We start from the raw sequence: 25,512 nt of genomic DNA, 5'->3' as shown, positions 1-25,512 counted from the left end.
CCAGTTTTAAATACATCCAACTTTATTAGGGGTAGGTTGCTGTCCCCTCAGCAGCCAGCTCTCATGTATACACAGTATACACACTCAGCCAGTCCCCCAGACCCTCTCATCCTTCTGCAGTCCACAAAATGCAAAAGAAACAAGCCCAAAGGGGAGGGACTCTCCCAACAACAGTGTCTAGAGTCTCTGGGGGCTGACTTCCAAGCCGGACTCCTTCCAGCCCCTCCCCAACATGATGAGGTCCATAAGAGGGTGTTTGGGGTCTAAATCTTCCAATCAGTGCACACAATAGGCAAAGGAGGGTAGGGGATCCCGAACCCAAAGTCTTACTGGTCCATATCCCAGGGAAGAAGTTCCTGGAGCACCCAGAATGTTCTTTTCTTGTAGGCATGGGACACCATTTTGACTTTTTATTCCTCCACAAGAAACCTATGCCTTGACCTCATCTCTGCTCAGCACGGGTTGACAGAAAATGTTCAAAGGCAAGACAACCTTCCCAAGTTGTCTCCGTCATACTTCTTTTAAAAAGAAGAAATTTTAACATGAAAATAAAAAACTCTTATGAGGGAAAAGAGCCTGGATACCTGGCATGTGCAGTAACAAGAGTGGCCCTCCCTCCTTGGAATAACTTGTAAAATAGCTGGCAGCAATTCTGCTCCGTTGGAGGCCGGTCACCCCACGGAGGGCACCTCATTTCCCACCCACCCGTACCCCTAACCCTTTCTGCACATCCAGCACCACCTCTACTCATCAGGATAGACTGCACCAAGCACAGGGCACTATGCTGTCACCAGCTAGCAAGGCTCCCCTCCAGCCTCAGGCCCCGGGGTCCTTTTGTCGCTACAGCTCTTAGGCACTCATTGCTTCCCCACACGCTGTCCTTCAGTGGTGACTCAGAGGCTCGCATGTTCTTCACCCACTAGGAGCTTTATCCAAGGTCTCCAGCCTAGAGATTGACCAGGGTTAGAATAACTTCCTATAGCAGTGGTTCTCAACCTTCCTAAGGCTGGGACCCTTTAATACAGTTCATGTTGTGACTCCCCCCAACCATAAAATTATTTCCGTTGTTACTTCACAGCTGTAATTGTGCTAGTCTTGTGAATCATAATGCAAATATCTGCTATGCAGGATTTCTAATATGTGACCCCCGTGAAATGGTCACTCCATCCCCAAAGGGTTTGCAACCTGCCAGTTGAGAACCGCTGCCCTAGAGGCTAAAGTGGCCGCTGGCCAGTATGTAGATTTTGACTACTAGGGAACATGTCAAAGAACTGACATGGGACCCCCTCCCCTGCGGTGAAAACAAGGGTTTTAATCTTATCTCCATCAGATCCTCCACTGAGGTCCTGAACACGCTGCCTATTCTTTGAAGGTACCCTATGTACACTGGAGCTTCCAGATCTTCCAGAAGTACCCTGCTATAAGAAACACCTGGATTCCTATTTCCCTGACATGTCTACAAGAATGACAGATGGGTCTCCAGTAGTTCCACTGATGGCTTCCAGTGTCCCTGGGTCAGGGCTTTGATTCTTAGTGTTTCAAAAAAAAAAAAAAAATGATCCCAAGGAACCTGAAGAAAAAGACACTCCGCCTCTGTCTTCGTATTCAGAGCACCAGCAGATAGCCAGGCCGTGGGAACCGGGAAGTCATGCACATACCCATCTCTATGGGAAGATCCAGCTATGAGGATGGTAGCTGAGTGTGGTAGAGCATTGAGTTACTTCTCTCCTACAGAGCATGATCTGAGGTAGCACACAATGAGCCCCATTGACCTACAAGAAAAAGTGAAGGCTTGGAAATGCAATGTAGCATACCCACAGGAGACAGCAGGAGCTGCCGGGGAAGAAGGCTCACTTGCCAGCATCTCAGCCTCCCAAGCACACCTGCTCCTCTCTCAATGGGTACAGGGCTATGGTCACTGTGGAAGTTCCCTGGGGCCATGAAGTGTCTTCGTCATTGGCCTCACTTGTGTATTCCTCTCAAGATGACAAAGGCATCAGAACTCCTTTTCCCCACCCCAGAGTGATGTCATCCCTAAAGTCAGATCCCAAAGCTCAGCACCTACCCATCCTCACCCCAGTGAGAGCAGAACCTTCTAGCGCTCTCGTGTTCCCGGCTTCAGCCACCAAATCATTTCCCCTTTTAAGTGGCAGCGTCTGTTTGCAATACATGCTCTCTTGACCAAGAAGAGGGTCCTGCCATTTCTCTGCTGCCCACAAAGCATGAGGGGCCACATCAGTGCTACCTCCTGCTGATCTAACGCCCTGGCCATCCAGGTTGCACAGTCCTAGTCTTTCATGGAGTGTCACGATGGAAGAAGAACAAACATGGAACTCCCTGTACACACCCACCTTTTCCCAAAAAGGAAAGTTGCACCCAAATGAACCCAACCTCGCTCACTGTCCCTTTGGCTTCTAGTAACTCCTGAGCGATTTTACTGCTAGGTCCACATCAGTCCGAAAGAAAGAAGGCCGAAAGCACCATGAGACCCCTGCCATGTCCAGGGATAGCTCAAAGCTCCTAGGATCACCTGAGGGTGCCAAGTTGCAGGCCAAGGCTCTTCCGGCAGCCTGTGGCCTCCATTGGGGATGGGGGGGGGGCAAGGTCCCTGAAGTTCTGCCTAGAAGGCACCCAACTTCCAGGTTCCTCGGAAGCCGGGCTTCAGCACCTTCTGCCCAGCACCCATTTGTCGAAGCCTCTCCGAGCCACAACTGGGCCCCGAGGAGCAGGGCATGAGGTAGACTATGCATTAGTTAGCTTCCCCCTACCCAGTCCAAGGAAGAAGGAACCTCTCGCCCAGACCCATGGTCCTCGTTCTGAGTGACACTGTGACACAGGCCACTGGCCACCGTCCTCTGCTCCAGCTGACCGCAGCACCAGCACAACAGCGGGTGAAGAATTAAGGAGTAGAAGGGACAGTCCCCCTCAGCAGGGTCTCAAGACACAGAAGTCTAATTCTTGGGGCTTACGGCGCAGGTCACACTGATCCCGAGCCAAGAGCCTGCCTCCGTGGCCCATACACTTGAGCGGACGCCTCTTAAATCCACGGCCACAGCTCTTAGAACAGGGCGACCAGTTGCCGAGCTCCCAGGTTGGGCAGGGTTCCCCACAGGCTCGTTTCTCCACAGGTCGATGGGCTGCGTCGCAAGCAGAGACTCCTTGCTGCCCTGGAGAACCCCGACAGTCCACTGCTCGCTTCTGTAGGCCACTGCCACAGCTCACAGAGCAAGGTCCCCAACTGCCTGCCACCCAGCGTGCAGGAGACCTGTTGTCTGGCTGTTCCACTTGGTTGGAAAGGCTGAGAACACTGTTGCGCAGCACTGGAGAACTCCGAGGGTCCTTGGGGCGAGGGGACTTGTCCTCCCGAGGTTCTTTGGGCAGATAGAAGGAGTAGCGCACCCGGGGTGGTGTCATCTTCCCCACGGACAGGACCTCCACGGTCAGCGGCTCCAGGATGGGTCGAGAAGCCTGTAGGCTCTCTACCGCGGTGCCAGTACCACTGTACCGCAGCAGGCTGCCCTTTACCGCCAGGTCCCGTTCTACAGCAGACACCACGAAGTGTCCATTGAGCAGGTATTTGCCTTGGCTATTCTTCAGGGCCAGGTAGTTGTCATCCCCAATGAGCCCCTTGTAGCCACGCTGGCGGATGTCAATGCTGGAGGCACCCGCGGGGATGGCCACTACAAAATTGTAGCCATGCCTAGAGTAAAGAGATTACAAATTACACAGATGCTTGAGCCAATTAATACCCTTTATCCCCTTCAAAGTAATAACTGATTGTGGGTTTGGAATACATCACAAAAATGGTGGCAGAGGGTAAGGCTGCTTGACCACCACCATCCAGGGCTCAAGATGTCAGAAAGCTGAAAGCCAGACTCTGTTAAGCTGAATGTCTAGGCTGTAAGACCTAGTGACCTTTTTGTCCTTCAGTAAACTTGTCTTTGGGGTGGATTCAATGTATAATAAAAACACAAGTTTGAGGCTTAGAAAGAACCACTCGGCCTTGTGTTGCTGTTGATCTTGGATATGTCTCAGCATCTCTAAGTCTGCTTCCTCATCCGTGAAAAATAGAGCTCCTAACCACACACACCACAGAACTGTCCCGGGATAAAGAAGCCCACAGAACATCAACCACAGAGCAGAGCATCTGACACAGAGGACTCCCTAGGCATCGGTTACTTGGAGGATGTTAGTGTACAGTGCTCAAGTCCAAGGTTGGTTATTGGATGCAGTCAGAGTAAAGACCTTGGAGTTGGGGTTAGGAATCGGGCCTTGACTCAGAGACTAACTCCCTGTAAGTCAGATAGTTGCTCTGGGTTCCTCAACAGCATCCACACAGGGTGAGTTAAGGTAGATGCTTTCTCAGGCTCCACCCAGTTCCTCCTATACCTCGTGGAACCACCCTACTGCATGTCCTGCAGAAAAGCAGCTTCAGAAACTGCATCAGCAACAACTGAGCTCTGAGAAACGGAGCTGGGGGCTTCCCTGTGCATTACCCCTAGGGGCTCAATAGAGGATATCGTGTCCACAGGGGACAGTCCACCTCAAGGAGGGCCATCTGGTCTTTTTCTATCTTCAGCACTCGGACCCATGAACTTTTAGGCTAACCACACATACTGCTCCCGACTGAGATCTCCAGGGCACCGCTCACCCTGTTTCTCCCAGAACATAGGTTGGGACTTCCACAGGAGGGTGTGGTCAACCTCATAAAGCTCCAGCTGCTGAGCTGCAGACACTGGAGTTTGGACTAAATGAAACTAATTATGGGGCACATTTCCCTGGAAACAGACACTCCACTCATTCTCTTCTCAGTGCAACCCCCTGGGCCAGGACTCCAAGTCCACAAGAGCATGGTGGCCCTCACACGCCACCTCTTTTCCCTAGAGAACATGCCATAAACATTTATTATATACCAGGTACTGCACTAACTTTTTAAAATTAAGTTCCTTAGTCCTCATGAGACTGAATATGAAATGCATCTACAAATAGGTGTCGGGAAATCTGAAGAATAAATCACTTGCCCGAGGTCAGGCAGACATCAAGGAACTGAGATTTGAAAACGGCTCTGTCCTTGTCTTGGTTGGGGTTACTATTGCTGTGGTGAAGCACCCTGTGTAATGATTGTTCTGTCTCTTTAAGAGACAAGCCATGGGGAGAAGAGTCGGGGGAGGGGAGGGAAGTGGGAGGTGGGGAGGAGGCAAAAATTTTTTCAATTAAAAAAAAAAGAAAAAAGGAGACAAGCCATGCCCACTCCCTCCCCCATCCGCTGCATTTTTAATTTTTCCATTTACACCCTGAGCAAAAGCAGTTAGGGAAGGTGGGGGGGGTGGCTTAGGCTTCCACATCACTGTTCATCATTGAAGGAATTCAGGACAGGAACTCAAATGGTACAGGAACCTGGAGGCAGGAGCTGATGCAGAGGCCATGGAGAATGTTGCTTACTGACGTGCTGGGCTTGCTGTCTTAGAAACCAGGCCCATCAGCCCAGGTGTGGCATCACCCACATGGGCTGGGCTCACCCCTATCAATCATTAAGAAAATGTCATAGAGACTTGCCTATGGCCTGATCTTATGGGAGCATTTTCTCAGCTGAGGCTCCCTCCTCTCTGATAACCCTAACCTGAGTCAAGTTGAAACAAAACAAGCCAGCACAATCCAGCTCTAGAATGGAACCTTACAACATTTCCATCTCCCTGAGTCTCAACTCCTGTTGGGGTGTGTCTTCATGCATTCACCTTGGAATTCATCTTTGTTTGCTGGCTGAATGATACATGGACACACGGATGGATACATAGATGGATTATCAGCCCAAAAAGAGAAATAATATACCCATTCTAACATTCGCTCTGCTCTAACCCTAGCTTTCAACACCTAATTCCACCCCACCCGGCCACAGCTCCGTTCCTCTTGCCGGTACCCTCCAGGGCTCAGAACTTACATGGGCTTGGTGAAAAGTCCCGTGACCCTCTTGCAGCTCTTGTTGTCTCCACCACACACCCCGCATTTGTCAAACTTCTTCTTGGAGCCCAGGTTCCCATCGCAGCCAGCCTTGATGCACTTGCCTTGGACACAGACCGAGGTGGAGTCGGGCGTACACAGTGTGCCATCCACCACCTGCAGCATCCCCAGAGAAAATAGACAGGGCCAGCTCAGTGTGATGTTCCTCTAAAGACCGGACTCTGCCTCTGCCTCTTGTCCCCGCAAACTCACCTTAGGCGCTAACACGTAGAAGTAGCCAGTGCCATTGGCTCGGCAGATGAGCTTGCATTTGTCACGTGGTGACACGCCCGAGTACTTGGGTACCCATGCGACAGCCAAGGTGAGCCGGTTGGTGCTGTGATTGTAGCCATTGAAAGCTTCACATTGCTCCTCCCGGAAGCTCTTGCCAGAGGCTGGACAGGAAGAAAGCACATAAAGGAAGCTAAAAGGAGGAGCCAAGGAAGGTACAGAAGACGGTATCCCTCCCAGAGGAGCCCAAATAAAATCCCTCTGCCATGTGATAGTCATCCCTACCTCCAAATAGTAAAAGCAGCCTGGAATCAAAAGGCACAGTGCACAGTAAGACATCCCATAAGCAATGTACCACCTTCTCCAGCATCTAGCCTCAAATTCCCTTTATAACAGGTGTCCTAAACATTTTTTGGATGATGAAACCCTTCAGCAGCCTATTAAATCTCTTCTCATTACTTTGTTAAATGCATTATACAAATCACATCATTTACCAATTCTATTGATAAGAAACTATCAATATACTTTGAAACATACTTCTGGCATGTGTGCTCTTTGTAATGCACCAAAAAAAAAATGCTCAATGATGACTCAAATAACTGCTATGATTTTGAGGTCAGGATGAACATAATGGCATCTTGAGAATTCTTCCCCAATTAATGTACCCTGTAAAAATATTCAGAGTTCCAACTAATGACAAAGGCACAGGTTCTTGTGCTGCTGTTGTCCCTTACTGCCCAAGGGAAGAAAATAGCAAATTTTAGATGGAAAGGTGAATTTAAAAGCGCTGAGTTGGGCATGGTGGTGCGTGCCTTTAATTTTAGATCTCTTTAGGCAGATCTTTGTGATATATAATAAGTCAGAGGTATATAATAAGATATATATAATTATTATAAATAATATCCAGAGATATATAATAAGACTCTGTCTCAAAAAAAGAAAAGGGCTAAATTTCTAATTTGAAGAGAGACTAAGCTTTAGATAGAAGCATCACTGGAAATTAGAATAAATATTTCCCACTGAGTTCATGGACCCTGGATTCCTGCTTACAAGACAGGCTTGTGAGTGATAAAGTATGAAGACTTCTAGAGGCCCATCCCTGGAGCCAGTTAGCCTCCATCTAAGCAGCAAGAAGCAAACACCCTTGCCAGAGTTGGACGGCTAATGGAATGATGCCAAGGGGAGTCTGCACCGGACTCACTGTGGGCTCTTTCCTGGAAACTGAGATCTTGATTGCAAGATTTGTGATCAACAGTCACCTCCAGGCACAGGGCCCTGTGTCTCACCTGAGCTGGGGCAGGGCTCCAGGTTGCAAGATCGGTATTTCACTCTCACTCCCTCGCAGTATTTTCCACCGTTGGCAGGGGTAGGGTTGCTGCACTGCCTCCGGGCCAGCTGCACGCCCCCACCGCAGGTGCGAGAGCAGGGGCCATACGGCTCCCACTTGGCCCAAGAGCCGTCCACCTGTGTGGAAGAGCAGGTTCAACTCCAGCAGGCTTGGGTACCACACCCAGCCCCTCACCCACAGAAGCGCCCAGTAAAACCTATCAGTTCCCAGCCCACCTCACTAGAATGAAGTCCACTTTGTATCGTGTGATTACAAAAAAAGATAAGCAAACAGTCTGTATGTTCAAGACCCACCCAACACTTAAACTGATTCATCAGCAAACACCAACTGCTCCCAGTTAGAAACGAGTTCTGGGAAGAGGCATCCGTAGGCTGTGAAGCCAGTGACTGAGAGTTACAGCTGTGTGGGCCAGCGCCACAGGAGTGGGCTTAGCTGGTAGCCAAACCTTCTTGGGTTTCATACTTCACCTGCATGAAATGAGGCCAGAAACACTCCAATCTGAGGTTGTATGAAAGATTCAAATTGGGTGGCATGTATGAAAGCCCCTGGCCTACCTCCACGAAGGATTTCAAAGTCTTCCCTGCCTGCATTAGTGCCTCTATAGTCTCCAAACCTTGGGCAGGTGCAACCAATAGCCAAGTCAATACACAATGTTGCCACGGGTGTTGGAACATTTTTAGGTGTAAATGGTCTACCATTCTTACTTTCTACCAAACCAGAATGATTCTGACCTCCGTCAGGACTGCCTTTGAGAAAGTTCAAGGCACCACGTGTACCAGCAATGCTAACATTTGTGCCCCGAGACAACATGGGTTAGAGAGAATGAAGCAACCCTAAGCCACTATTCAGCTCTGGGATAAATTACAGTGAGTTTGTTGTTCTCATTAGTTCGTTTAAGAGGACAGAGGATTTCCAATCTTCATTGTGTTATTTGTAGGATGATGGCAGAAAGGCTTCTCACTCCCTGCACACGTGTCAGATGGGCATAGAGAAGCACATGAGCTGGGAGCACAGCTGTCACTCACAGAGCATCCATAGATGCTGGACCACATGGCCCTATGCAGAAACTGCTTGCATGAAGTTCAAACAGTCCATCCTTCATGTTCTGAGAGTCATCTCTGTGCCTGCCCTTCTGCCCACCTGAGCTTCTCTGAAGCCTGCATGTGGTAGCCTTCTACATGTGGGTAGCCCCTCACTAGTAGGCTCTCTCTAAAGTCAGCAATGACCATCTAAAAAAAACTATACTACACCCAGGCCTTCGTGTCTCAGCTTCTCTTCAGTGTCCAGCACTGTAGACAAAATCTACTTGATAGAATTTTTTTCCACCTATTTGTACAAAAACTTTCACTGTGCACCTGCCATTCATCCATGCGTTCACTAAATATTTGCTGGCTTCCTACTATATACCTGGCACTAGGTGCAGCAAGTCCCTGCCCTAAAAGCCACGACAGACCAGTGAGGGGAAGACAGGCAATAAAAACAAGCTGGAGTTTCTGTGTATCCGAGGAGGCAGTAGTGCTAACAGGAGCCTTTGTGAGGTCGACTGCTCCATGTAAGAGGCTGCTGGGTTCTCAGATACGCATCTGCCTCAATGAATTATGGGTATGAGTCAGGTGGGTATTATGGAAAGAGCATTCCAAGCCTGGAGAGCAAGGGATGTGGCCGAGAAAGGGTGCATGGAGGACCCAGTGTCACCACAGCAGAGTGAGCAGAAAACTAGACGGGGGCAATGGAGGCAGACACTACGCTGTCTCCTTCCAGGCTGTGGGGTGCAAGCAGAAAAGCCGCAAAACCTAACTCCTGTTTTAAAAGGGATCCCACTGGCTGCTCTGTTCGTCACAGTCTGTAAGATCAGAAATGCAGAGAGCAGATGTGGAGAAACTGCCAAATTCCAGGGAAGAGGGAATGTGGCCTGGAACGGTTTGACAGCAAGGAAGTAGAGAGAAATGAGGTTCTCGGTCGATTTTGAATGCAGGGTCAATGGGAATTGCTGAGCTATCAGATGTTAAGTGTATAAGCAAATGGGTTTTGGCATAAACAAGTGGAAGGTGTGGTTGCCAAGGCAGGTTTAGGGGATGTGGTGAGGAGCCCAGTTTTATGGCTGCCATGTTTAAAATGTTTATCAGGTGTCCGCACGGACTTGCCAAGATTCACTTAAACACAGAAGTAGTTCGGAGCTAGAGACGTGGCTCAGAGGCACACAACTTATCTGGTATTGGACCCAAGGTTGACCTCGGTCCTCCACATGCATTATTGGCCCGTTTGAGTTTCCAGGGTTTTTATTTAAACTGAGACCGAGGAGCACAGTCATCAGTTTTACTCCAGCCATATTCTTCAACACAGGCACACATGAGGAGAGTGAACGGGACTGAACCAAGGAGGTGACTAATCTAAGAGATCGTGACACATAGAGATGGGGCGAGGGGATCAAAGGGATTTCTAGCAATGGGTTGCAGTTCCTCAGCAGCACAGGGAAGAAGGGAGGCATGAGAAGGAAAACAGAGAAAGGCTGCTGTATGAGTGACTATAGGTCCAGACTGAAGAGTTTCTGGAATCCAAATCCTAGACGGAAATAAGGATGGGATACCGTGGTCGGATGGATGCTATGAGCGGGAAAGCAGAAGGACTCCCTCAAGGCTGTAGGCATTTATAGGATAAGTCGTTGGTGATGCCTGATCAAGGTAATGTCCCCCATGAAGGGACAGGTCTCAGCTCACGGGATGGTGAAGTGGCCGCTCAATAGAGGAGCTGAGACGATAGTGGAAAGACTGTATCCTGGCAATGTTGCCTGCATCCAACATGCTCTGGATTCCTCTTCACGAGAGAAGAAGCCGATCATGACACACCTGTCCTCAGAATCTTCCAGTCTGAGCTCATCAGATTGGCCATCAAGTCAATACAGCCTTCCTCCCAAACTGTCTACCTAAATGCATAGCAAACGAGCCTGCTGCCGCCATCTTTCCCTCACACCACTTCTGGCTTCGCTCCTCCCTACACATTCCATCGACATCCTGCTGCCCCTCCAAGCTTTCCTCCTCCTCAAAGGTTCCTCAGTGGCGTCCAGTTGTTCTTAGTCTCTCACCCTCAGTTCTTCTGTAATGCACTCTTGCCCATCTTTTCCAACACAGAACACATGCCTCTGTCTTGAACTCTAATGACAACTCACACTAAACTATGGTCTCTCTGACAGCCTGTGTTGTATTTTGTTTTCTATCTCAAGTGTTTCCTAAACCCTTGAACTCAATGGATTTGGCCTAGTAAGTAGCTAAAGGCTTAGTTAAATATATATTCTCAGGTCACAGAAAAGGATTCTAAGAAAATAATTCTGTACCACACCCATTTCCAGACAATGGATGGATTGGGTTCTTGGTAAACGCTTATTTGTAATGTTGATTTTTTGAAGCACTATACTGTGTCTTCTCCCAGCTACAAACAAGGGTAAGAGAGAGGCAGTCATCTCCAGGGTCAAGGATGGATGTCTTGTTCTTGACTGAGAAAGTACAGATTTCTTTGCTTTCCTAACATGAGACCTAAAGATTATACAGTCAGAGAATATTTTGGTGCTATTGGTCCAGCTTAATTGATATTCTTGTTTACCTCGGGGAAATTTTTTGTTCAATTATATCTCAGCTAAAAAAGAAAAAAAAAGAAAGAAAAAGCACAAGTGTAGCTGAGCTCGGGGTGTGTCAGGTGACTGAAGCACACTCAGGGGTTCACCCATTTCATTGCTACACCTGGTTCATCTGTGGGATCCACCTCCCTGAATACAGAAGTGGTTGGTGAGGGAAGAAAGACAGAGTGAGCTTAGACTCATAAACATGACTTTCAGCCTTAACCCAGAGCATCTCCCTATACAAGAAAGCCCAGGGCTTGGAGCTGAGAGTCCCCATTCCTACTGAAGGCTTTATCTCAGGCATGCAAAGCCTTATGACATGATCTGGCTTACTATAGTGTTTCTCTGGTCTTTGTGTCAAAAACAAAAAGCACAGGGGACTGGGAAGGTGGCTCCGTGGATAAAGAGCTTTCTATGCAGTTTAGGACCTAAGTTCAGACTGCCAGCACCCAATTAAAATTAGGTATAGTGGGTGCCTGTGACTTCAATGTTACAGAACAGAGATAGGTGTAACCCATGGGCTCACTAGAAAGTTCTACATTTAATGAGAGACCTTTTCTCAAACAAAATAAAATAAAATAAAGTGGAAATTCAATTGAGAAAACTACCTGACATAAATCTCTGGCAAATGCACTTGGAAAAGCACACAGATGCATATAAACACACACACACATACCACATGAGAGAGACCACAGACAGAAATGGAGGCAATATGGCATAGTCATAGTGTGACCAGCTGTGACCAGCAGCTTCCATAGAAGACCCAGGCCCATCCCTCCCCCAGCATTCCCTGACATAAGAGCTCACCCGGTACTTGTTTGGATTGTGTCGCTCCACGCAGGCCCCCTTGAGGCAGAACTTTCCCTCACCACAGCTGGTGCCATCTGCCCAGGGGAAGTGACGGGTCTGGCACACCATCTGCCCCTTGGCCTTGCCAGTGCACCACAACTTTGTACAGTACTGCATATATGGACAGGGTTTAGAGCCCACCCCAAAGGCCAGCTCGCACTGCTGGCTCAAACTGTAGCTTGTGCCCGGCAGGTCCTCAGGCAGGGAGATGGGCTTGCTGGGCTGATCCAGGAGGCAGTCACCTGCATAGATGCAAGGACATTTATTAGGACAAGCCAGAGAAAGTGAGGCCTGGCTGGCTTAGAATCTACATAGGAGGGGGAAAGTGAAGTAGGGGACAACTAGAACAGACCCAAATCAGAGCCCAGTTCTTTGTCATCTTTCAGGTACAAAGACCATCTGAAGAGTTGGCAGAACACTGCCACCAAGGACAGCAGTGAAGGATTTCCCGCTCAGCCCTCCTCCTTTCTGTCTCCTGGCTTACCATGCCCACTGTCCAGGAAGTCAGTGATGATAGCGGCACTGCAGGCTGACCAGGGATTGGCGCGATCGATTTGGATGAGGGTTGGAGACATCATGTGGTTGGCTCTGAGCTTCCCGAACACCTCCTCACACACCTTCACGTTGTCGTGAGGCATGTTGAACACATGGCCTGTGGGATGAAACAAGAGGACTCAGGAGACAAGAGTAAAGGCTTGAGAACAGGTAGGAGGGGCACAAGAGGAAATGAGAGAAGCAAGAAAGCCCTGTGATGGTTTTTAAGTTGGCTACCGTCACCTATCCATTGTCTTCTTTGTGACGTCCTACAGACTAACTTGTGTCTTGTAGGACACAAGCTTGTATCTCCTATCTCCTCCATCAGGCTGTGAGCCAGGTAAGGACAGCACTGTTACCTTGTCCTTAAGGTATTCCCCACCAAAGTATCCAAGTGTCAATGGGGCTACAGCAATCAGAAAAAATTAAAGCCAATGTCAAGGCAGATGCTGGCTCCAAGAAAGGATTCCTAGGGCTCCAATATATGAGAACTCAAATATAAGCATTCCCTCTCCCACCAAAGCACCCAGCACAAGCCCAGATCAACCCCAGTGGCACCTTCCCTCTGCCTCAGTCTTACCCAGCTCATGGGCAGTGGTGAAGGCTGAGGGAAGCCCATCGTCCTCGATGACAGAGCAGCTTCTCTTGGGATCACACATGGTCCCCACATCAGCCATGCCCAAGGTGTCACAGGTGGTAGCCCCGCACAGGTCCTGCCAGGTGGAGGAGAAGCAAAGCCAGGCTAAAGTTAAAGATGGTAACAGAAGGGGCCCAAAGAAAAGAAAGGGCCTTCTACGGGCCCTGCCGCTGCCATCCAGCCCTAGCGTATTTCAGCCAGATCTTCCTTGCTAAGGGCTCATGGGGCTGTTCATGGAATGAGCCTAGGCTGAAGGAAGTGGCCCCAAGAAGAAAGCTCTGTGGCTCCCTGAGAAGACCGTACCCCACACAGGAAAGTACTGTGGGAGGAAATTAGGAGGTACAAGATTAGACCACAAGGGCCACAGCTTTATATAGAGAGAAGGTCAGGAAAATAGTGACTCCCACAGTAGGGTGGAGTTCTGATCACAGCTCCCTGAGCCGTGTGGGGGGTAGAAAGCAGCCACGTTCCCCATCCACTGGCAACTCTGAGCCGTCCCTGTCTTTGTTGGGTGACTGCCTTTTGGACAACTATGAATTAAGTTCAGAGTCTCAGTCCCAGGCCGGCCAGCCAAGGATCTCCCCCAGTCAGAGACTTGGCTTTCTAGAACTGACAGGAAGCAGAGAGAAGTGGACCTGAACCACTGTCTACACACAGTTTAATGAGCTACCAAAGCTCAAGGGGAATAGAGGCTGAAGGGCTGCTAGGGATAAAAGATAGCGATCATCACCTAAGTGGGAGGCTCCCTCTTTTTTTTTTTTTTTTTTTTTTTTTTTGGTCTAGAAGCCTGACGCTGCAGAAGCTAGGCCTCCCAGCCACACACTGTATTAGGAAGTATCTCGAGGGGATGTTAAAGAGAAAAATGGGACTCCGTGGATGGGAATCTCAAAAGCCTTGCTCAATATTATAGGCCATGGATGCATCTAGAAACCCTGAGAACCCAGAAGCTGGGAATGGGAAGTTGTCCAACATTCATGGACAACCGGTTCCTCTCAGAAGGCAGATGCTAAATCAGCCACACCAACATACTTTTCTTTATGTCATTGTCTTTAAAACCTATGGAGATCTGGTCCTCACAATAGTCTTAGGAGGCAGACATATTATCACATTTATTTACAAAAGGTAGACACTAAGGCCCACGATCATAACTAATCATGGCCATGATTCACTAAGAGCCAACACAATGCACGAATATCACATGTATGACCTGATCTAACCCTCACTACAGTCCACTGAATTGAAGACCAGTTATCCCCTCCCACAGACAAAGAAGCTGATGCTTGGTGAGGCTCCAGTCACACAGAAGAGTCACAAACTAAGGATTTGTATGGCTAGGGATTTGGATGTCACAGCCAGTGGCTCAGCAACACTTGAGAATAAGCTGTCATGCTCTCCTGTGAAAACCAGGAGGTCACGGAGAGCATACATGCGGAGCAGTGCTCAGTTCTGCTCCCTTTGTGCGTCTCTCTGTCTTTGTCTCTCTGTCTCTATCTGTCTGTCTGTCTCTGTGTCTGCATGTATATGTATATAAGCTGACCTTGGGGGTGGTGGGAAGCAACAGGGTTAGTGGGGCCAGAAGGCAAGAGAGGAAAGTGGTCATAGTACAGAGAGAATCAGCAAAAATTAATCCAGAGCACTCAGAAGTTTACCAGCCGAGCAGTCAAACTTGGCTTCCCACAGTCAGGTGATAATCACACCTAATGAGTTAACAGATTTTCTGGCCAGAGAAAACCATGAGGGTGACCAGCCTGAACCCGAGGTGCCAGAGTCAGTGACGGGTGCTGTGCATGCTCTACCTTCGTTTTACTGCCTGTGTGACTGATGTACCCCTTCCAGGAACTTCACAAGAGACCTCAAATTCCCTTCGTTTCCTGGCGCCCTTCCCTTTTCAAAGACTTCGTCTCCCAGAGAGTTCCTCCCTAGAGCCCTAAAAACCTAAGGAACAATCCTTGTCAAAAGATCACAGACAAGCTTGGGACAGGAAGGAATGTGGAAGATAGGAAAGAAATACATAATAATTCATTTATTTCTTAATATATAACTTAATCCCTTCAGACAAAGGGTTGTGCCAAAGCGCCATATGTCTATGGACACTAACGCACAGATCCCAGTTGCTGGACGTGGTGATCTGAAGATGTCAGCCCTGCGGCTGAAGCCTACAGTCTCTAGGGCAAGCACATTCTGTGGCTTCCAGGCCACCCACACACTCAGGCTGACCTCAAGCAAGAGAGCGGGCACACAGGGATAAGAATCAAGAGATCTAGGTCCCGTTGCTAAGTGGCTGTGTGTCTTTGGCCAACTGCCTCTTTTCCTGATGGCTCTGGGGAAGAGCCAGTTCTCAACTAGAACTTGAAGCATCCAACGACTTAAGCTTCTTCTCCTCCCTTTTCCAGTCCTAAGTGCTCAGCCCCTTCTGGCCCTGTTGGTTATGACAGGAACACACAGCGTGACCTACTTTTAGAGCAGAAAGAACGGTAAGGGACCTCTAATCTACTGATGCATGCTGAGCAGCACAAGACAGGGAAACACAGGCTCCTTTCCCCTGCCTATTCCCACACTGCTCCTTCAAAGTGACGGAACCAGAGGAAGAGCTGGCATGGATCTTGACTTCCCTGTAGCAGTGTCTACAGCTGGAAGGTCTCTGCAGCAAGGCATCTTGCCTCTCTAGAGAGCAGATCCTCCCCCACCTCAGACAAGCAACTGTAGGCCCTTCCTGAGCAGGAGCAACCTGCTCTTTGTATCAAGAAACCTCAGCTCCATGGATTAAACAAAGGGAACAAGAAAAGCCAGCACAGTCCCTGTGGGGAAGGATGCTGCAGGGAACAGAGGACCCCCTATCACCAGCACCTTCAGGGTGGAAAGACGTGCTGCTAAGGTCAGAAGCTCTGTCCCCCTTCACCCAATCAAGGGAACAAATGACCCTTCTGGGATTTAGAGCTTAGAACGCCCACAGGCACTCACAGGGCCCAGGCGTACCTCGTTTATGGCACGGGATGTCTCCACCCTTCGTGAATGAACTCAGACCCACTTGAATTGCTTTAACCTCTTTGGTTCAAGCACCAGTCTCTAAAATATAGACACTGCCCAGTTTCTTTCTGCCCAGAAGATGCAGGCATCTTTCATCCCAGTCCCTACCTGATTCATTATTTCTGGCAATTGGCCATTTCTCTTACAGTCACAGCTGCTTCTCCAGAGGATCCAAGATTCTTCTTAGCCAAGAACTTGGTCCTCCTGGACTCTTCTTTCCTAACTTCTCCTAGTTAAGTTTGGAGCTTTACGTAAATAAGGCTGCACTTTGTGGTGACCAGATACCTCTTTTTTTAAAAAAAAATATTTATTTATTTATTATGTATACAATATTCTGTTTGTGTGTATGCCTGCAGGCCAGAAGAGGGCACCAGACCTCATTACAGATGGTTGTGAGCCACCATGTGGTTGCTGGGAATTGAACTCAGGACCTTTGGAAGAGCAGGCAGTGCTCTTAACCTCTGAGCCATCTCTCCAGCCCACCAGATACCTCTTTAACAATGTCGTTCACTATGCACAACTGCTGCCAAAATCCCCCACTCGCCGTCTCCCTTGCTCCTCTTCCTCACCTCCTCTGCTGCACACACAGGTACTGAGACACTGTTTCCCAACAGCACAGAGAAAAAGGGAAGGGGAGCCACAAAATTCAAGCATATTAGTTTTTTTTTTCAATTTGGCAGTGGAAAAATATCTATCTTTTCTTATGTAACCAACTCCTGAGCCAGAGCTCATTGTCAGAACCACGTTCCAGTGTCCATAACCATCACAGAACCTCAGAACCAGCCTCTCACTTTGCAGGCAAGCTGAGGTTACACACCCAAGGCCATGTTCTCTTAAGTGAAGCTCAGGGTCTTGAATTCATAGCTTTTGACACTCAGACCAACAGTGTGCTTAGCTCCAAATTGGATCCTGCTAGGAATGATACCACGATCACCAACAGAAAGCATTAACTGGACCCCTGACTTCTTTCCCACATGAATCTCACCATATATTTTGTCCATCACAAAACCCAGTAGTTTACAATTTCTAGTGACGGGTTGACTTTTCAAGAAGTGAAATCTAGCAATTCAGAGCTTATGCAGCTAAGAAAAATAGATAGGCAGGAAAGCCTGGAAGGTGGGCTGTTCCTATTAACAAATGTGGTATCGCATCATCTAAATCTTTTCAAAAGTAGAAAATGTAGTATCGCCATCATACAAATCCTTCCAGAAATAGAAAATGGTATTACCACAAGAGACTAGAATAGTGGACAGAAATTGCCTCACTGAGGAAGAAGAGAAGCCAACACTTGCAGGAAGGCTGATGCTCCCTAGAAATTGTGCTTCCAGAGAGGCTACTTGTCACCTATATGATGAGAGCAAGCAGTTACTGAGTGGCTGCAGAGTCCTAGACACTGCAGCAAGAGTTTTACCTGGATTACTCAATGAATCCCCCTTTGTAAGAGATACTAAGTTCTGTTTTACAGAAGAGACCCACATAAAGTATGTAGCTATCCCAGGGTTGCAGAGAGCCCCAGCTTAGGCAGAGCAGAGCTTCAAAGGTAGGGAGTGTAACCCCTGGGCTGAGTTCTAACAGAATACCTTATTGCTTCTGAAGTGCGTCTACTCCAAGAATGAAGGTGTAGAAGATACTCAAATGGGAAGCTATCACCCCCCACCCCCAGACCACCAGGTCAAGGGAGTGCTGGTGACCTAGGTGAGGAGAGCCCCAGGGAGAGGGTACTGGCTAGACCAAGTGCTAATAGCAGCATCTGCTGGGGCCATGCTGGTTGAGCAAGCTGCTGGCTCCTCGCCGCACACCTGCACTGACACACTGACCCTGGCCCGGCTGTGCACCCTGTCTGCTGACTCCAGGGTGGATTAACGTGCTCCTCGATGGGGCCCCACCTTTCTCTAGGGCAAAGCCTGGCGGCAGAGTGCCAAGAAGAAATGCCAGAAGAAAACGACACTGCAGCCTGACAGCCTGAAAGCTGAATCAATGGTCCCCAGGCAGAGGCAAAGTACCCAAGCACCCAAGAGCTTCAGGCAACCCACATTTTCCTCTGAACCTTCCTTCCACGTACTTGATGAACCATCAGATGGATGGGCCTGTGCAGGGGCTACCAAGACAAGAGGTGATGCCTGTCTTAAAGGGATTGGCAAGTGCTGGCACCCACAATCCCCACACATACACAAGAGTATGAATCAGGCAAGTAGGATATGCCTGTAAGGGCAATGGTACAAAATGCTTTAAATCAAGGCTATCCCAAATTTACATTTTGGCAAGGGACCTGTATATACTCATCCAAGAGCAAGCAGCACAGCCAAAGCAACTGCTAAAGTAGCAGAAATGATGGCTGCCACCTTTGGACACCTATGTTAAATGACAAGACGGCTCATGCTCAAAATAGTCGCACACATTGAATATGATGCTACAGCCTTCCAAAGATGAGGACAGTGGCGTTCAAATGGCTGACTCACAGTCCGTTGATAGGAAGTTCACGTGCTGAGATTGAAACTCAGCTCTGCCTGACTCCAAGCCAGTTACTCTTTCCCCTGCACCATGTGTCCAAGTCAAGGAATCAGGACACAGTGGGAAGAGTGTTGAGGTGTGGAGGGAAGGACACACCACAGTGAAGTTCAAAGGAAGGTAGAGAGCAAGCCCTAAGGTGGGAGAAATGATCTTAGTTAACTAACTCAGGGGTGGAAAAGAAGGCACGGAACTAGAGAGATGGCTTGGTGGTTACTGCTCTTACTTATTGCTCCTGCAGATGACCTAGGTTCAGTTCCCAGCACCCACGGGGGACTCACAACCATCCACAAATCCAGTTTTAGGGGATCGAAAGCTTCTTCTGACCTGCGAAGGCACCAGGCACACATGTGATGCACATGCATACACGCAGACAAAACACTTACACACATAAAATAAAATGAATAAATCAGCGGGGTTTTTTTTTCATTAATTAAAGAGGTAGATGAAAGGAAGCCATCACTCTGGTGGCCGAAGCAGGAAGAGCAGGGGCTTTGAGGACAACCTGAGCTGTACAGTAAGAATCTATCAGAAAGGGGAGGGGGGGGAAGTTAAGAAGGAAAGAAAAGAAGGGAGGGAGAACAAGAAGAGAGGGAGGGAGGGACGGACGGACGGACGGACAGAAGGCAGGCTAAAGCTGAGGCAGTTGGATCCCATGAGCCCATGCACTCAAACTAGCCTTGGACACATAGGAAGATGCCACACCAAAGGAAGGATTCCCCACCACCACCCCATCTTCTGCCACTAATATTAGGCTTATTTATTTGGAGTAGGAAATAAATAAGGGGAGTACTCACTCTATGAGACACGGAACAACTTTCCCTCTTTCCCCACCTCCCTTTTCTTGTTTCAAAAGCAGCAGTGCACTGTCATATTGTGACCAAGAAATGACAATACCAAATCTTCAAATGTTCCCTCTCTCCTAATTTGTTCCAAAGTCTGACTTCAGAACACAGCCTGATGAAATAAAGATTCCTTCTTGCCATGCTGGGAGGAGGATATAGCACAAACACCATCATCTACCAGTCATGGCTTTTCATCTGAACACTGAAGGCACTGCCCTGGTGCATGCATTTGCTCTATAGAAAACCTTAGGCTCTGTTTCCTGAAAGAGGCCGCTTTCCACCTAGTAGAAAACACCCCATCCGGTGCCCCACACAGGCTCTGGGAAGATGACTTAGCATTAAGAGCACATACTGCTTTCGCAGACGACTTGAGTTCAGTCCCCAGTCCCCAAGCCAAACTGCTCCAAATCACCTGCCACTCCGGCTCTAGGGGACATCTCACATATCTGACCTCTATAGGCACCTACGCTCACATATGCACGTGTGCATGCACACACACACACACACACATACACACACACACCATGGTACTGCTCTAGACTGGAAACACAAAATCAGTGCCAGACTTTGGGGGTTGGGAGAGGAGAAAGTTCAGAGTCTGAATGAAAAAAAAAAGGCAGTTGTGTGCCCTTGGATAACCCCAGAAGAGGAAGGAGAAAAGGTTCAAGAAGAGATGGAGGATTCCATGAAATGACTCTAAGCAAAGAAAAATAAAATGAGCGAAAGCAGGAGGAAAACATAAACTACAAGTCATAAAAATGAAAATGAAGTCATGTCAAGAGAGGAAATGTCACAAATAGTGAAGCAGATGGTGGAAGGCGTGAAGGTCATTTACAACACAGAAACAGGCTTCTCTCCCTACTCCAGTGCTCCTCGGGGCCAGAAGCCCTTTCTGCACCCAGGCTGTTAGAGAGCATCCTCCGCTCCTGGGAAGAGAACACACACATGCATGCATGTTGCATGCACACACACACACATGCGCACAGGGGGGGGGGTGGGAGGGAGGGAGGGAGGGAGGGAGGGAGAGAGAGAGAGAGAGAGAGAGAGAGAGAGAGAGAGAGAGAGAGAGAGAGAGAGAGGGGGGGGGGGGGGGGGGGGGGGGAGGGGGGGGGGGGGGGGGGGGGAGAGAGAGAGAGAGAGAGAGAGAGAGAGAGGGGCTGGGGGCTGGGCCATACCTTATTCCTACATACAGCTCCAGTCAGAATAGTACCTAGAAGTCATAGATGCCCAAGTACCAAGAGAATGTATGAGCGGATGGACAAAAGCCATGTTACCACAAAGGGTTACAGAAGCAACAGAGGCACTGAATCAAGGAAGAACTCGGGGTCCACTGAGTCACAGCTGTAAATACCTGGCACTTGCAGCCGGTGCAGCGAGAAGCCAGAGATGTTGTGCTCCTCATAGAAATAAGTGAGGATGACTCTGGCTCGGATCCCGGCAGCTCCTTGCTCCTTCCCTGGGCTGACCTCACCCTGCTGTTATGAGCCCGGAGGCTGGCTGCTTTGCAAAATCAGATGTGCACTCTTTGTCCATGAACTTAGTCTGAATCTTTACAGATACTCTTCCAATTGTCAAAACACTTGTTGTATGATCAATGTATTCTCTCTTCCGGACAGCTAAGGTTCCTGGAGATCACATTTGTCTTGGTCTAGAAAGAACAGCTGTCTGCCGGTGTTCTCATCCAGTACTGTACCTTCCCCGGGGAGACTGGGGGTAGGGGGCGCCTCAGGAATGAGAAGTTCCTAAGACTCTGAGAGTACAGCAGGCCCCAAAATCTGTGCTGGCAAGGAGATGGGGGAGGAGCTGTCCATACAAGCATGACACACGTACCTTGGTGACGGGCCTGCCAACACAGACTCCCTGCTCTCTCTGCCTTTGCCCGCTACATGCCTAAGAGAAAAGCGGCTCCTAACAATCACAGCTTGTACACCACCGCTTCTGACCCCAAGTGGTCACGCAGCTTGTACCCATTACACACAGATGACATGGCCCCCTGGGGGTCTAGCACACCACTGAGAAACAGAAGCTGTCATGCTCCACGCTGTTTGATTGCTTCTTCAAAAAGGCCATCTCCTTCCCATGGCATGGCCTACTTTCCCAGCAGGGGTTCTTCTTCTCAGGGGCCGGGTCCAAAACTCAGCCTGAACAACTGGACTGAGGTCTGTTATTCTAGAGCCAGGGAGCGACCTCCACAGGGGCATCTCAGGTAGCAGATGGAACAACAGCTGCTTTCCCCATTAAGAGATCCTGTTCTTGGCCTTTGCTTTCTCTCCCAGAAATCTGACTGCAGAGCTGGTCTGGGTGCAGAAGTTGAGGCTTCTGCTGCAGTTTCCCCATGACTCAAGCAGGGCTTGTCGGGCTGGGCTGTGGCTGCTCAACAGAGCCTCAGTTGGAAGAATGAGCACAAGGAAGGAAGGCCCAGGCCAAAGACCTCCCAAGAGAAACCAGGTGGTGGGAGGAGAAGAGGCTGGGAAAGGAGGAAGTTCCATTGCAGGAAGGGATTAGCTGTGCCAAATGGGTTACTGTGGAAGACTCCAGCTCCAGCTCGTGGGCGCCAGACCAGCTCTAAGTGGCCATTCAGTAACAATGAGAGTTAGCGGCATGGAGGTAACCAAGAACTCTCAACTCTGACCATAATGCTGTGATTATATTAATGAAAAAAACAAGAGCACTGCAGGGATTCAAGTCACAGCCCCCTGAATCAAAGAAAGTGGGGCGCTTGGATGACTCTTTCCTCCAGTGTCTGAAGAATTTCAGGACTCCGGATCCTCACAGTGCCCAACTTTTAAGTCAACACTTAGGGCCCTAAACGTTCGCCAGTTGACAGCTTCTTGAGACAGAGGTCAGGTAAAGACATGAGGAAGGCAGGGCTATATTCTCCCACCTGGGTTCATCTCTCTAGTCCCAACTTAGTGTCTTGCCAGCCCTGCAGCTGGAATGTCCAAACGCTCTCGACTATACTCACACACACCACCTGGCAGAGCAAGGGCAGAGCGGGAGCCCTGCCCTCAAAAGAGGGTCTTAGGACTGGAACATGAGCTGTCTTGCCTGCTCTGTCCCTTAGAATACAACTGGGTAAACAGGTCATCATTGCCTACTAACAAGGATCGGAGAAAATTGGAAGGCAGTTTCCCCAGGTCAATTCTAAGTGAAACTCCACATGAGCAGTCCCAGTTCCAAACAGGTTACTAGATTGCAAGCTCAGAATAGTATGGAAGCCACTAGGCAAGGCCCAACAGAGAAGGATTTAGGGAGAGGCAGCAATGGAGTAGATGCCGTATAAGTCTGGCCTTTCACAGCATCCCACAAACTATTCTGTCCCTCTCCATCTCAATCCAGGATCCAAAACCCAAGACGGAGAAAGGATGACATGTGGCCCACTAGAAATGTAGCAGGCGCTGACCTTGAATCACCTTGCAGTACTACACCCAGCAAAAGTAAGCCTGCTAGGAGATGTCAAAGAAATCTTAGCCACCCACATAGGAGAGGCGGAGGTTCCCACTCCCACCATCTACAACACCATCCTCATAGCGCTTCCTATCGACCATGAAGACGAACTGCAGCTCGGGGGCGGCAACTTCCCGGGTTCCAGCCCCTCGGCGCCTGGTCCAGAAGGCACTGATTGGCTGCATCAGGACAACACCTTCGGAAGAAGGAGACTCTCCTCCAACCTCTCAGAAGCACGTGAGGTGGAGCTTTGGTGAGCTTAGGAGAGGACTCTAATCAGAACTTCCAACACTAGAATTCGGAAGAAACCAATTTAAAGGAGGTATTGAGTGGTACATGGGGGCTTTAGAGAGCTAAACACAATGACCCTAAGAAAATGGGATTGAATCTTAAGAGGTGACAGATCAACTCACCTGTCTGGTAAAGAGGATGGCTGTGTCCCAGTATTCAGGGTGCTTGTCGCTCACTTTGTTCAGCTTTTTCTGCCAGGCACAGAAGTTGCGTAGAGTCAGGGCTGCATTGCCTGTGACCTTGGGCCCAGTGTCACGGTCTCCTAGGAGTAACACCTTGACCACAACAATGTTGATAGGGTTGAGGATGCTGGGGTGGCGGTAGAGTCGCGCCGCCGTGGCCAGCAGCGTCAGCAGATAGTGTTCCAAGTCCGCGCCGTGAAACTTGACCATTGACTCGTCTGCCACCACCAGTGTCTCCACGTACCGTGGGATAGACACGAAACGTTTGGCGCGCCCCGACCTGAGCCGGCTGTGACTCTCCCCCACGCCCGTCCGCCGTGGCTTGTAAGGGTCCAGGGCCCTCAGAATGGCGGGGTTCCAGCCCGAGGCCACCCCGCAGCGAGAGGTGGGGTCTCCGGAAGGCCCTACCGGAGCACCCCGGCGCTGGAGAAGGTGTGCGCCCTGGCTGTGACGCTGCGCCACCGGCGCACTGGCGTTGGGCAGAGGGCTAATAACGTACTCCGCGCCTCGGTAGCCGAAGGCTCCGCGGAGACCCCCACACAAGCTCACAGCAGCAAAGGAGTCTGGCTCCGCGTTCACGTACCCAGAATAGAAGCACCGTCGCAGGTCTAGAGAGCTTCCAGTGAGCCTCTGGAGGGGGACACCTAGATACTCAGTAGCGAAGGCGGGAGCCAGGAACTGGGCATCCGGCGTCAGGTGTAGGTAAAAGTCCTGCTGGAAAGCTGTGATCTGAAAAATGAGACCCTGATCCCCGGAGTCCTCCGTACCCCTCCTGTAGTAGTGGCGGCCATTGATGTCCGGGTCCCGTCGGATTGGAACGACCACCTCCCACTCTGGCTCGGAGCTGCCAGCAGGTCGCCAGGCGAGAGCCAGGATTGAGATGCCCAGCAGAAGCATGGCGCCGGGCTGCGAACAGCCGCACTCTGGGATGAGACTTAGACCGGCTCCCACGGCAGGCACTGTCCCCTTGTAGCCCACAAACCAACGCCCGGGACAACGGGCAGCTACCAGAAAGCACAGCCAACCAAGTCGTGGAGACTCCTCCCAGAGCTGCAAGCGTGCACAGGGCAGCCCGCGCCTCCTACCTGTTCCTCCCTAAGCAAAACGCGCTCTGGGAGCTCTAAGTACGATCGCTGTCAAGTGCACAGGCGAAAATTTGTCGTGGAGAAGTGGCGCGAGGTAGCGGGCTGCTTCGCTAACCGCAGCCACTCGCGGTGCAGCAAACCAGGCGCTGGGCGAGCCTATTAAAGGCCCCCTTCTCTTTTGGACTGCCCAGTCAGCGCCCCTCCCCTCACTCCCCTCCCAGCCTCCCAGAGCTCGCAGCCTGGAGCCTCCAGGGGCCACCGGAGAACTCGGTCCCGCCTCCAGAACAAGAGCCACTTGGCGGGAGGGAGTGGCGTTATGCAGAGGCAGGAGGCGTGGACCGACCTAAGAAACCAACGCTGGAGTCTATTTGCCTTTTGCCCTAGGACCCCAGTACTGAGATGCATCAGTCACTACCTCCTGGATGAACATCTGTGAGCTCCCTAAGTCTTACCCTTCCACTCAAGGCGGTTGCAGTCTGGAACCAAGACAGGACTGACCCCCCTTCCCAGGGCCACCTTTTTTCTCCAGTTATAGCAGCCCCCACCCCTGCTTCTTAAACATCAAGTCTCCTAAAAGACCTCAAACCAAGGAGGTCCCCTTTAAACATCTTAGTGTTGGGAGAGCAGCCTCCAGGGAACAAAACCAGCTCTTCTTGAACCCAGAGTCACCATGGCTCACTGACCCCTTTGGGGTCAGTGCTGTACTGTATGAGCCCAGACAGGGAGCCAGATTTTTCAGGAATTCTGCCAGGCAGCTGTTAAATGCAACTATTGTTTAAAATTAAATTAAGTAAACTTACAATTAAATCAATTGTATTTTAAAACAAAAATGATAAACTCTCAAAACTCCATCACTAATTATCTGATTGTTGTCTCTGGCCTTGAGCCACTGAGACCTTCAATCCTTCTGGTGCACAG

The 25,512-nt window shown here is 49.7% G+C and overlaps 1 protein-coding gene across 1 annotated transcript; it reads right to left on the bottom strand.

Annotated features, from left to right (window-relative positions):
- Positions 1-24,753, bottom strand: Adamts15 (ADAM metallopeptidase with thrombospondin type 1 motif 15). The gene is made up of 8 exons (XM_050160038.1): positions 23,450-24,753; positions 13,153-13,285; positions 12,523-12,690; positions 11,997-12,280; positions 7,515-7,692; positions 6,211-6,392; positions 5,939-6,114; positions 1-3,700 (listed from the first exon to the last, which is right to left on the bottom strand). The coding sequence occupies exons 1-8, from the start codon at positions 24,404-24,406 to the stop codon at positions 2,926-2,928; spliced, it is 2,853 nt and encodes a 950-aa protein (XP_050015995.1). The 5' UTR covers positions 24,407-24,753; the 3' UTR covers positions 1-2,925.
- Positions 24,754-25,512: the final 759 nt, after the last annotated feature.

This window comes from Alexandromys fortis, unplaced genomic scaffold, assembly GCF_014885135.2.
Source record: "Alexandromys fortis isolate MF-2015 unplaced genomic scaffold, M_Fortis_MF-2015_v1.1 scaffold_108, whole genome shotgun sequence".
Classification (NCBI taxonomy): Eukaryota; Metazoa; Chordata; class Mammalia; order Rodentia; family Cricetidae; genus Alexandromys; species Alexandromys fortis.
Note: the sequence above shows the minus strand (reverse complement) of the source record. Positions and strands in the feature narration are given on the sequence as shown.

Coding starts and splice junctions, on each gene's coding strand:
- Adamts15 (XM_050160038.1), bottom strand. CDS start 24,406: ATGCTTCTGCTGGGCATCTCAATCCTGGCTCTCGCCTGGCGACCTGCT. Junction 12,691..13,152: donor CACCACTGCCCATGAGCTGG/GTAAGACTGAGG, acceptor TTCATCCCACAG/GCCATGTGTTCAACATGCCT. Junction 3,701..5,938: donor GGACTTTTCACCAAGCCCAT/GTAAGTTCTGAG, acceptor TCTTTACTCTAG/GCATGGCTACAATTTTGTAG.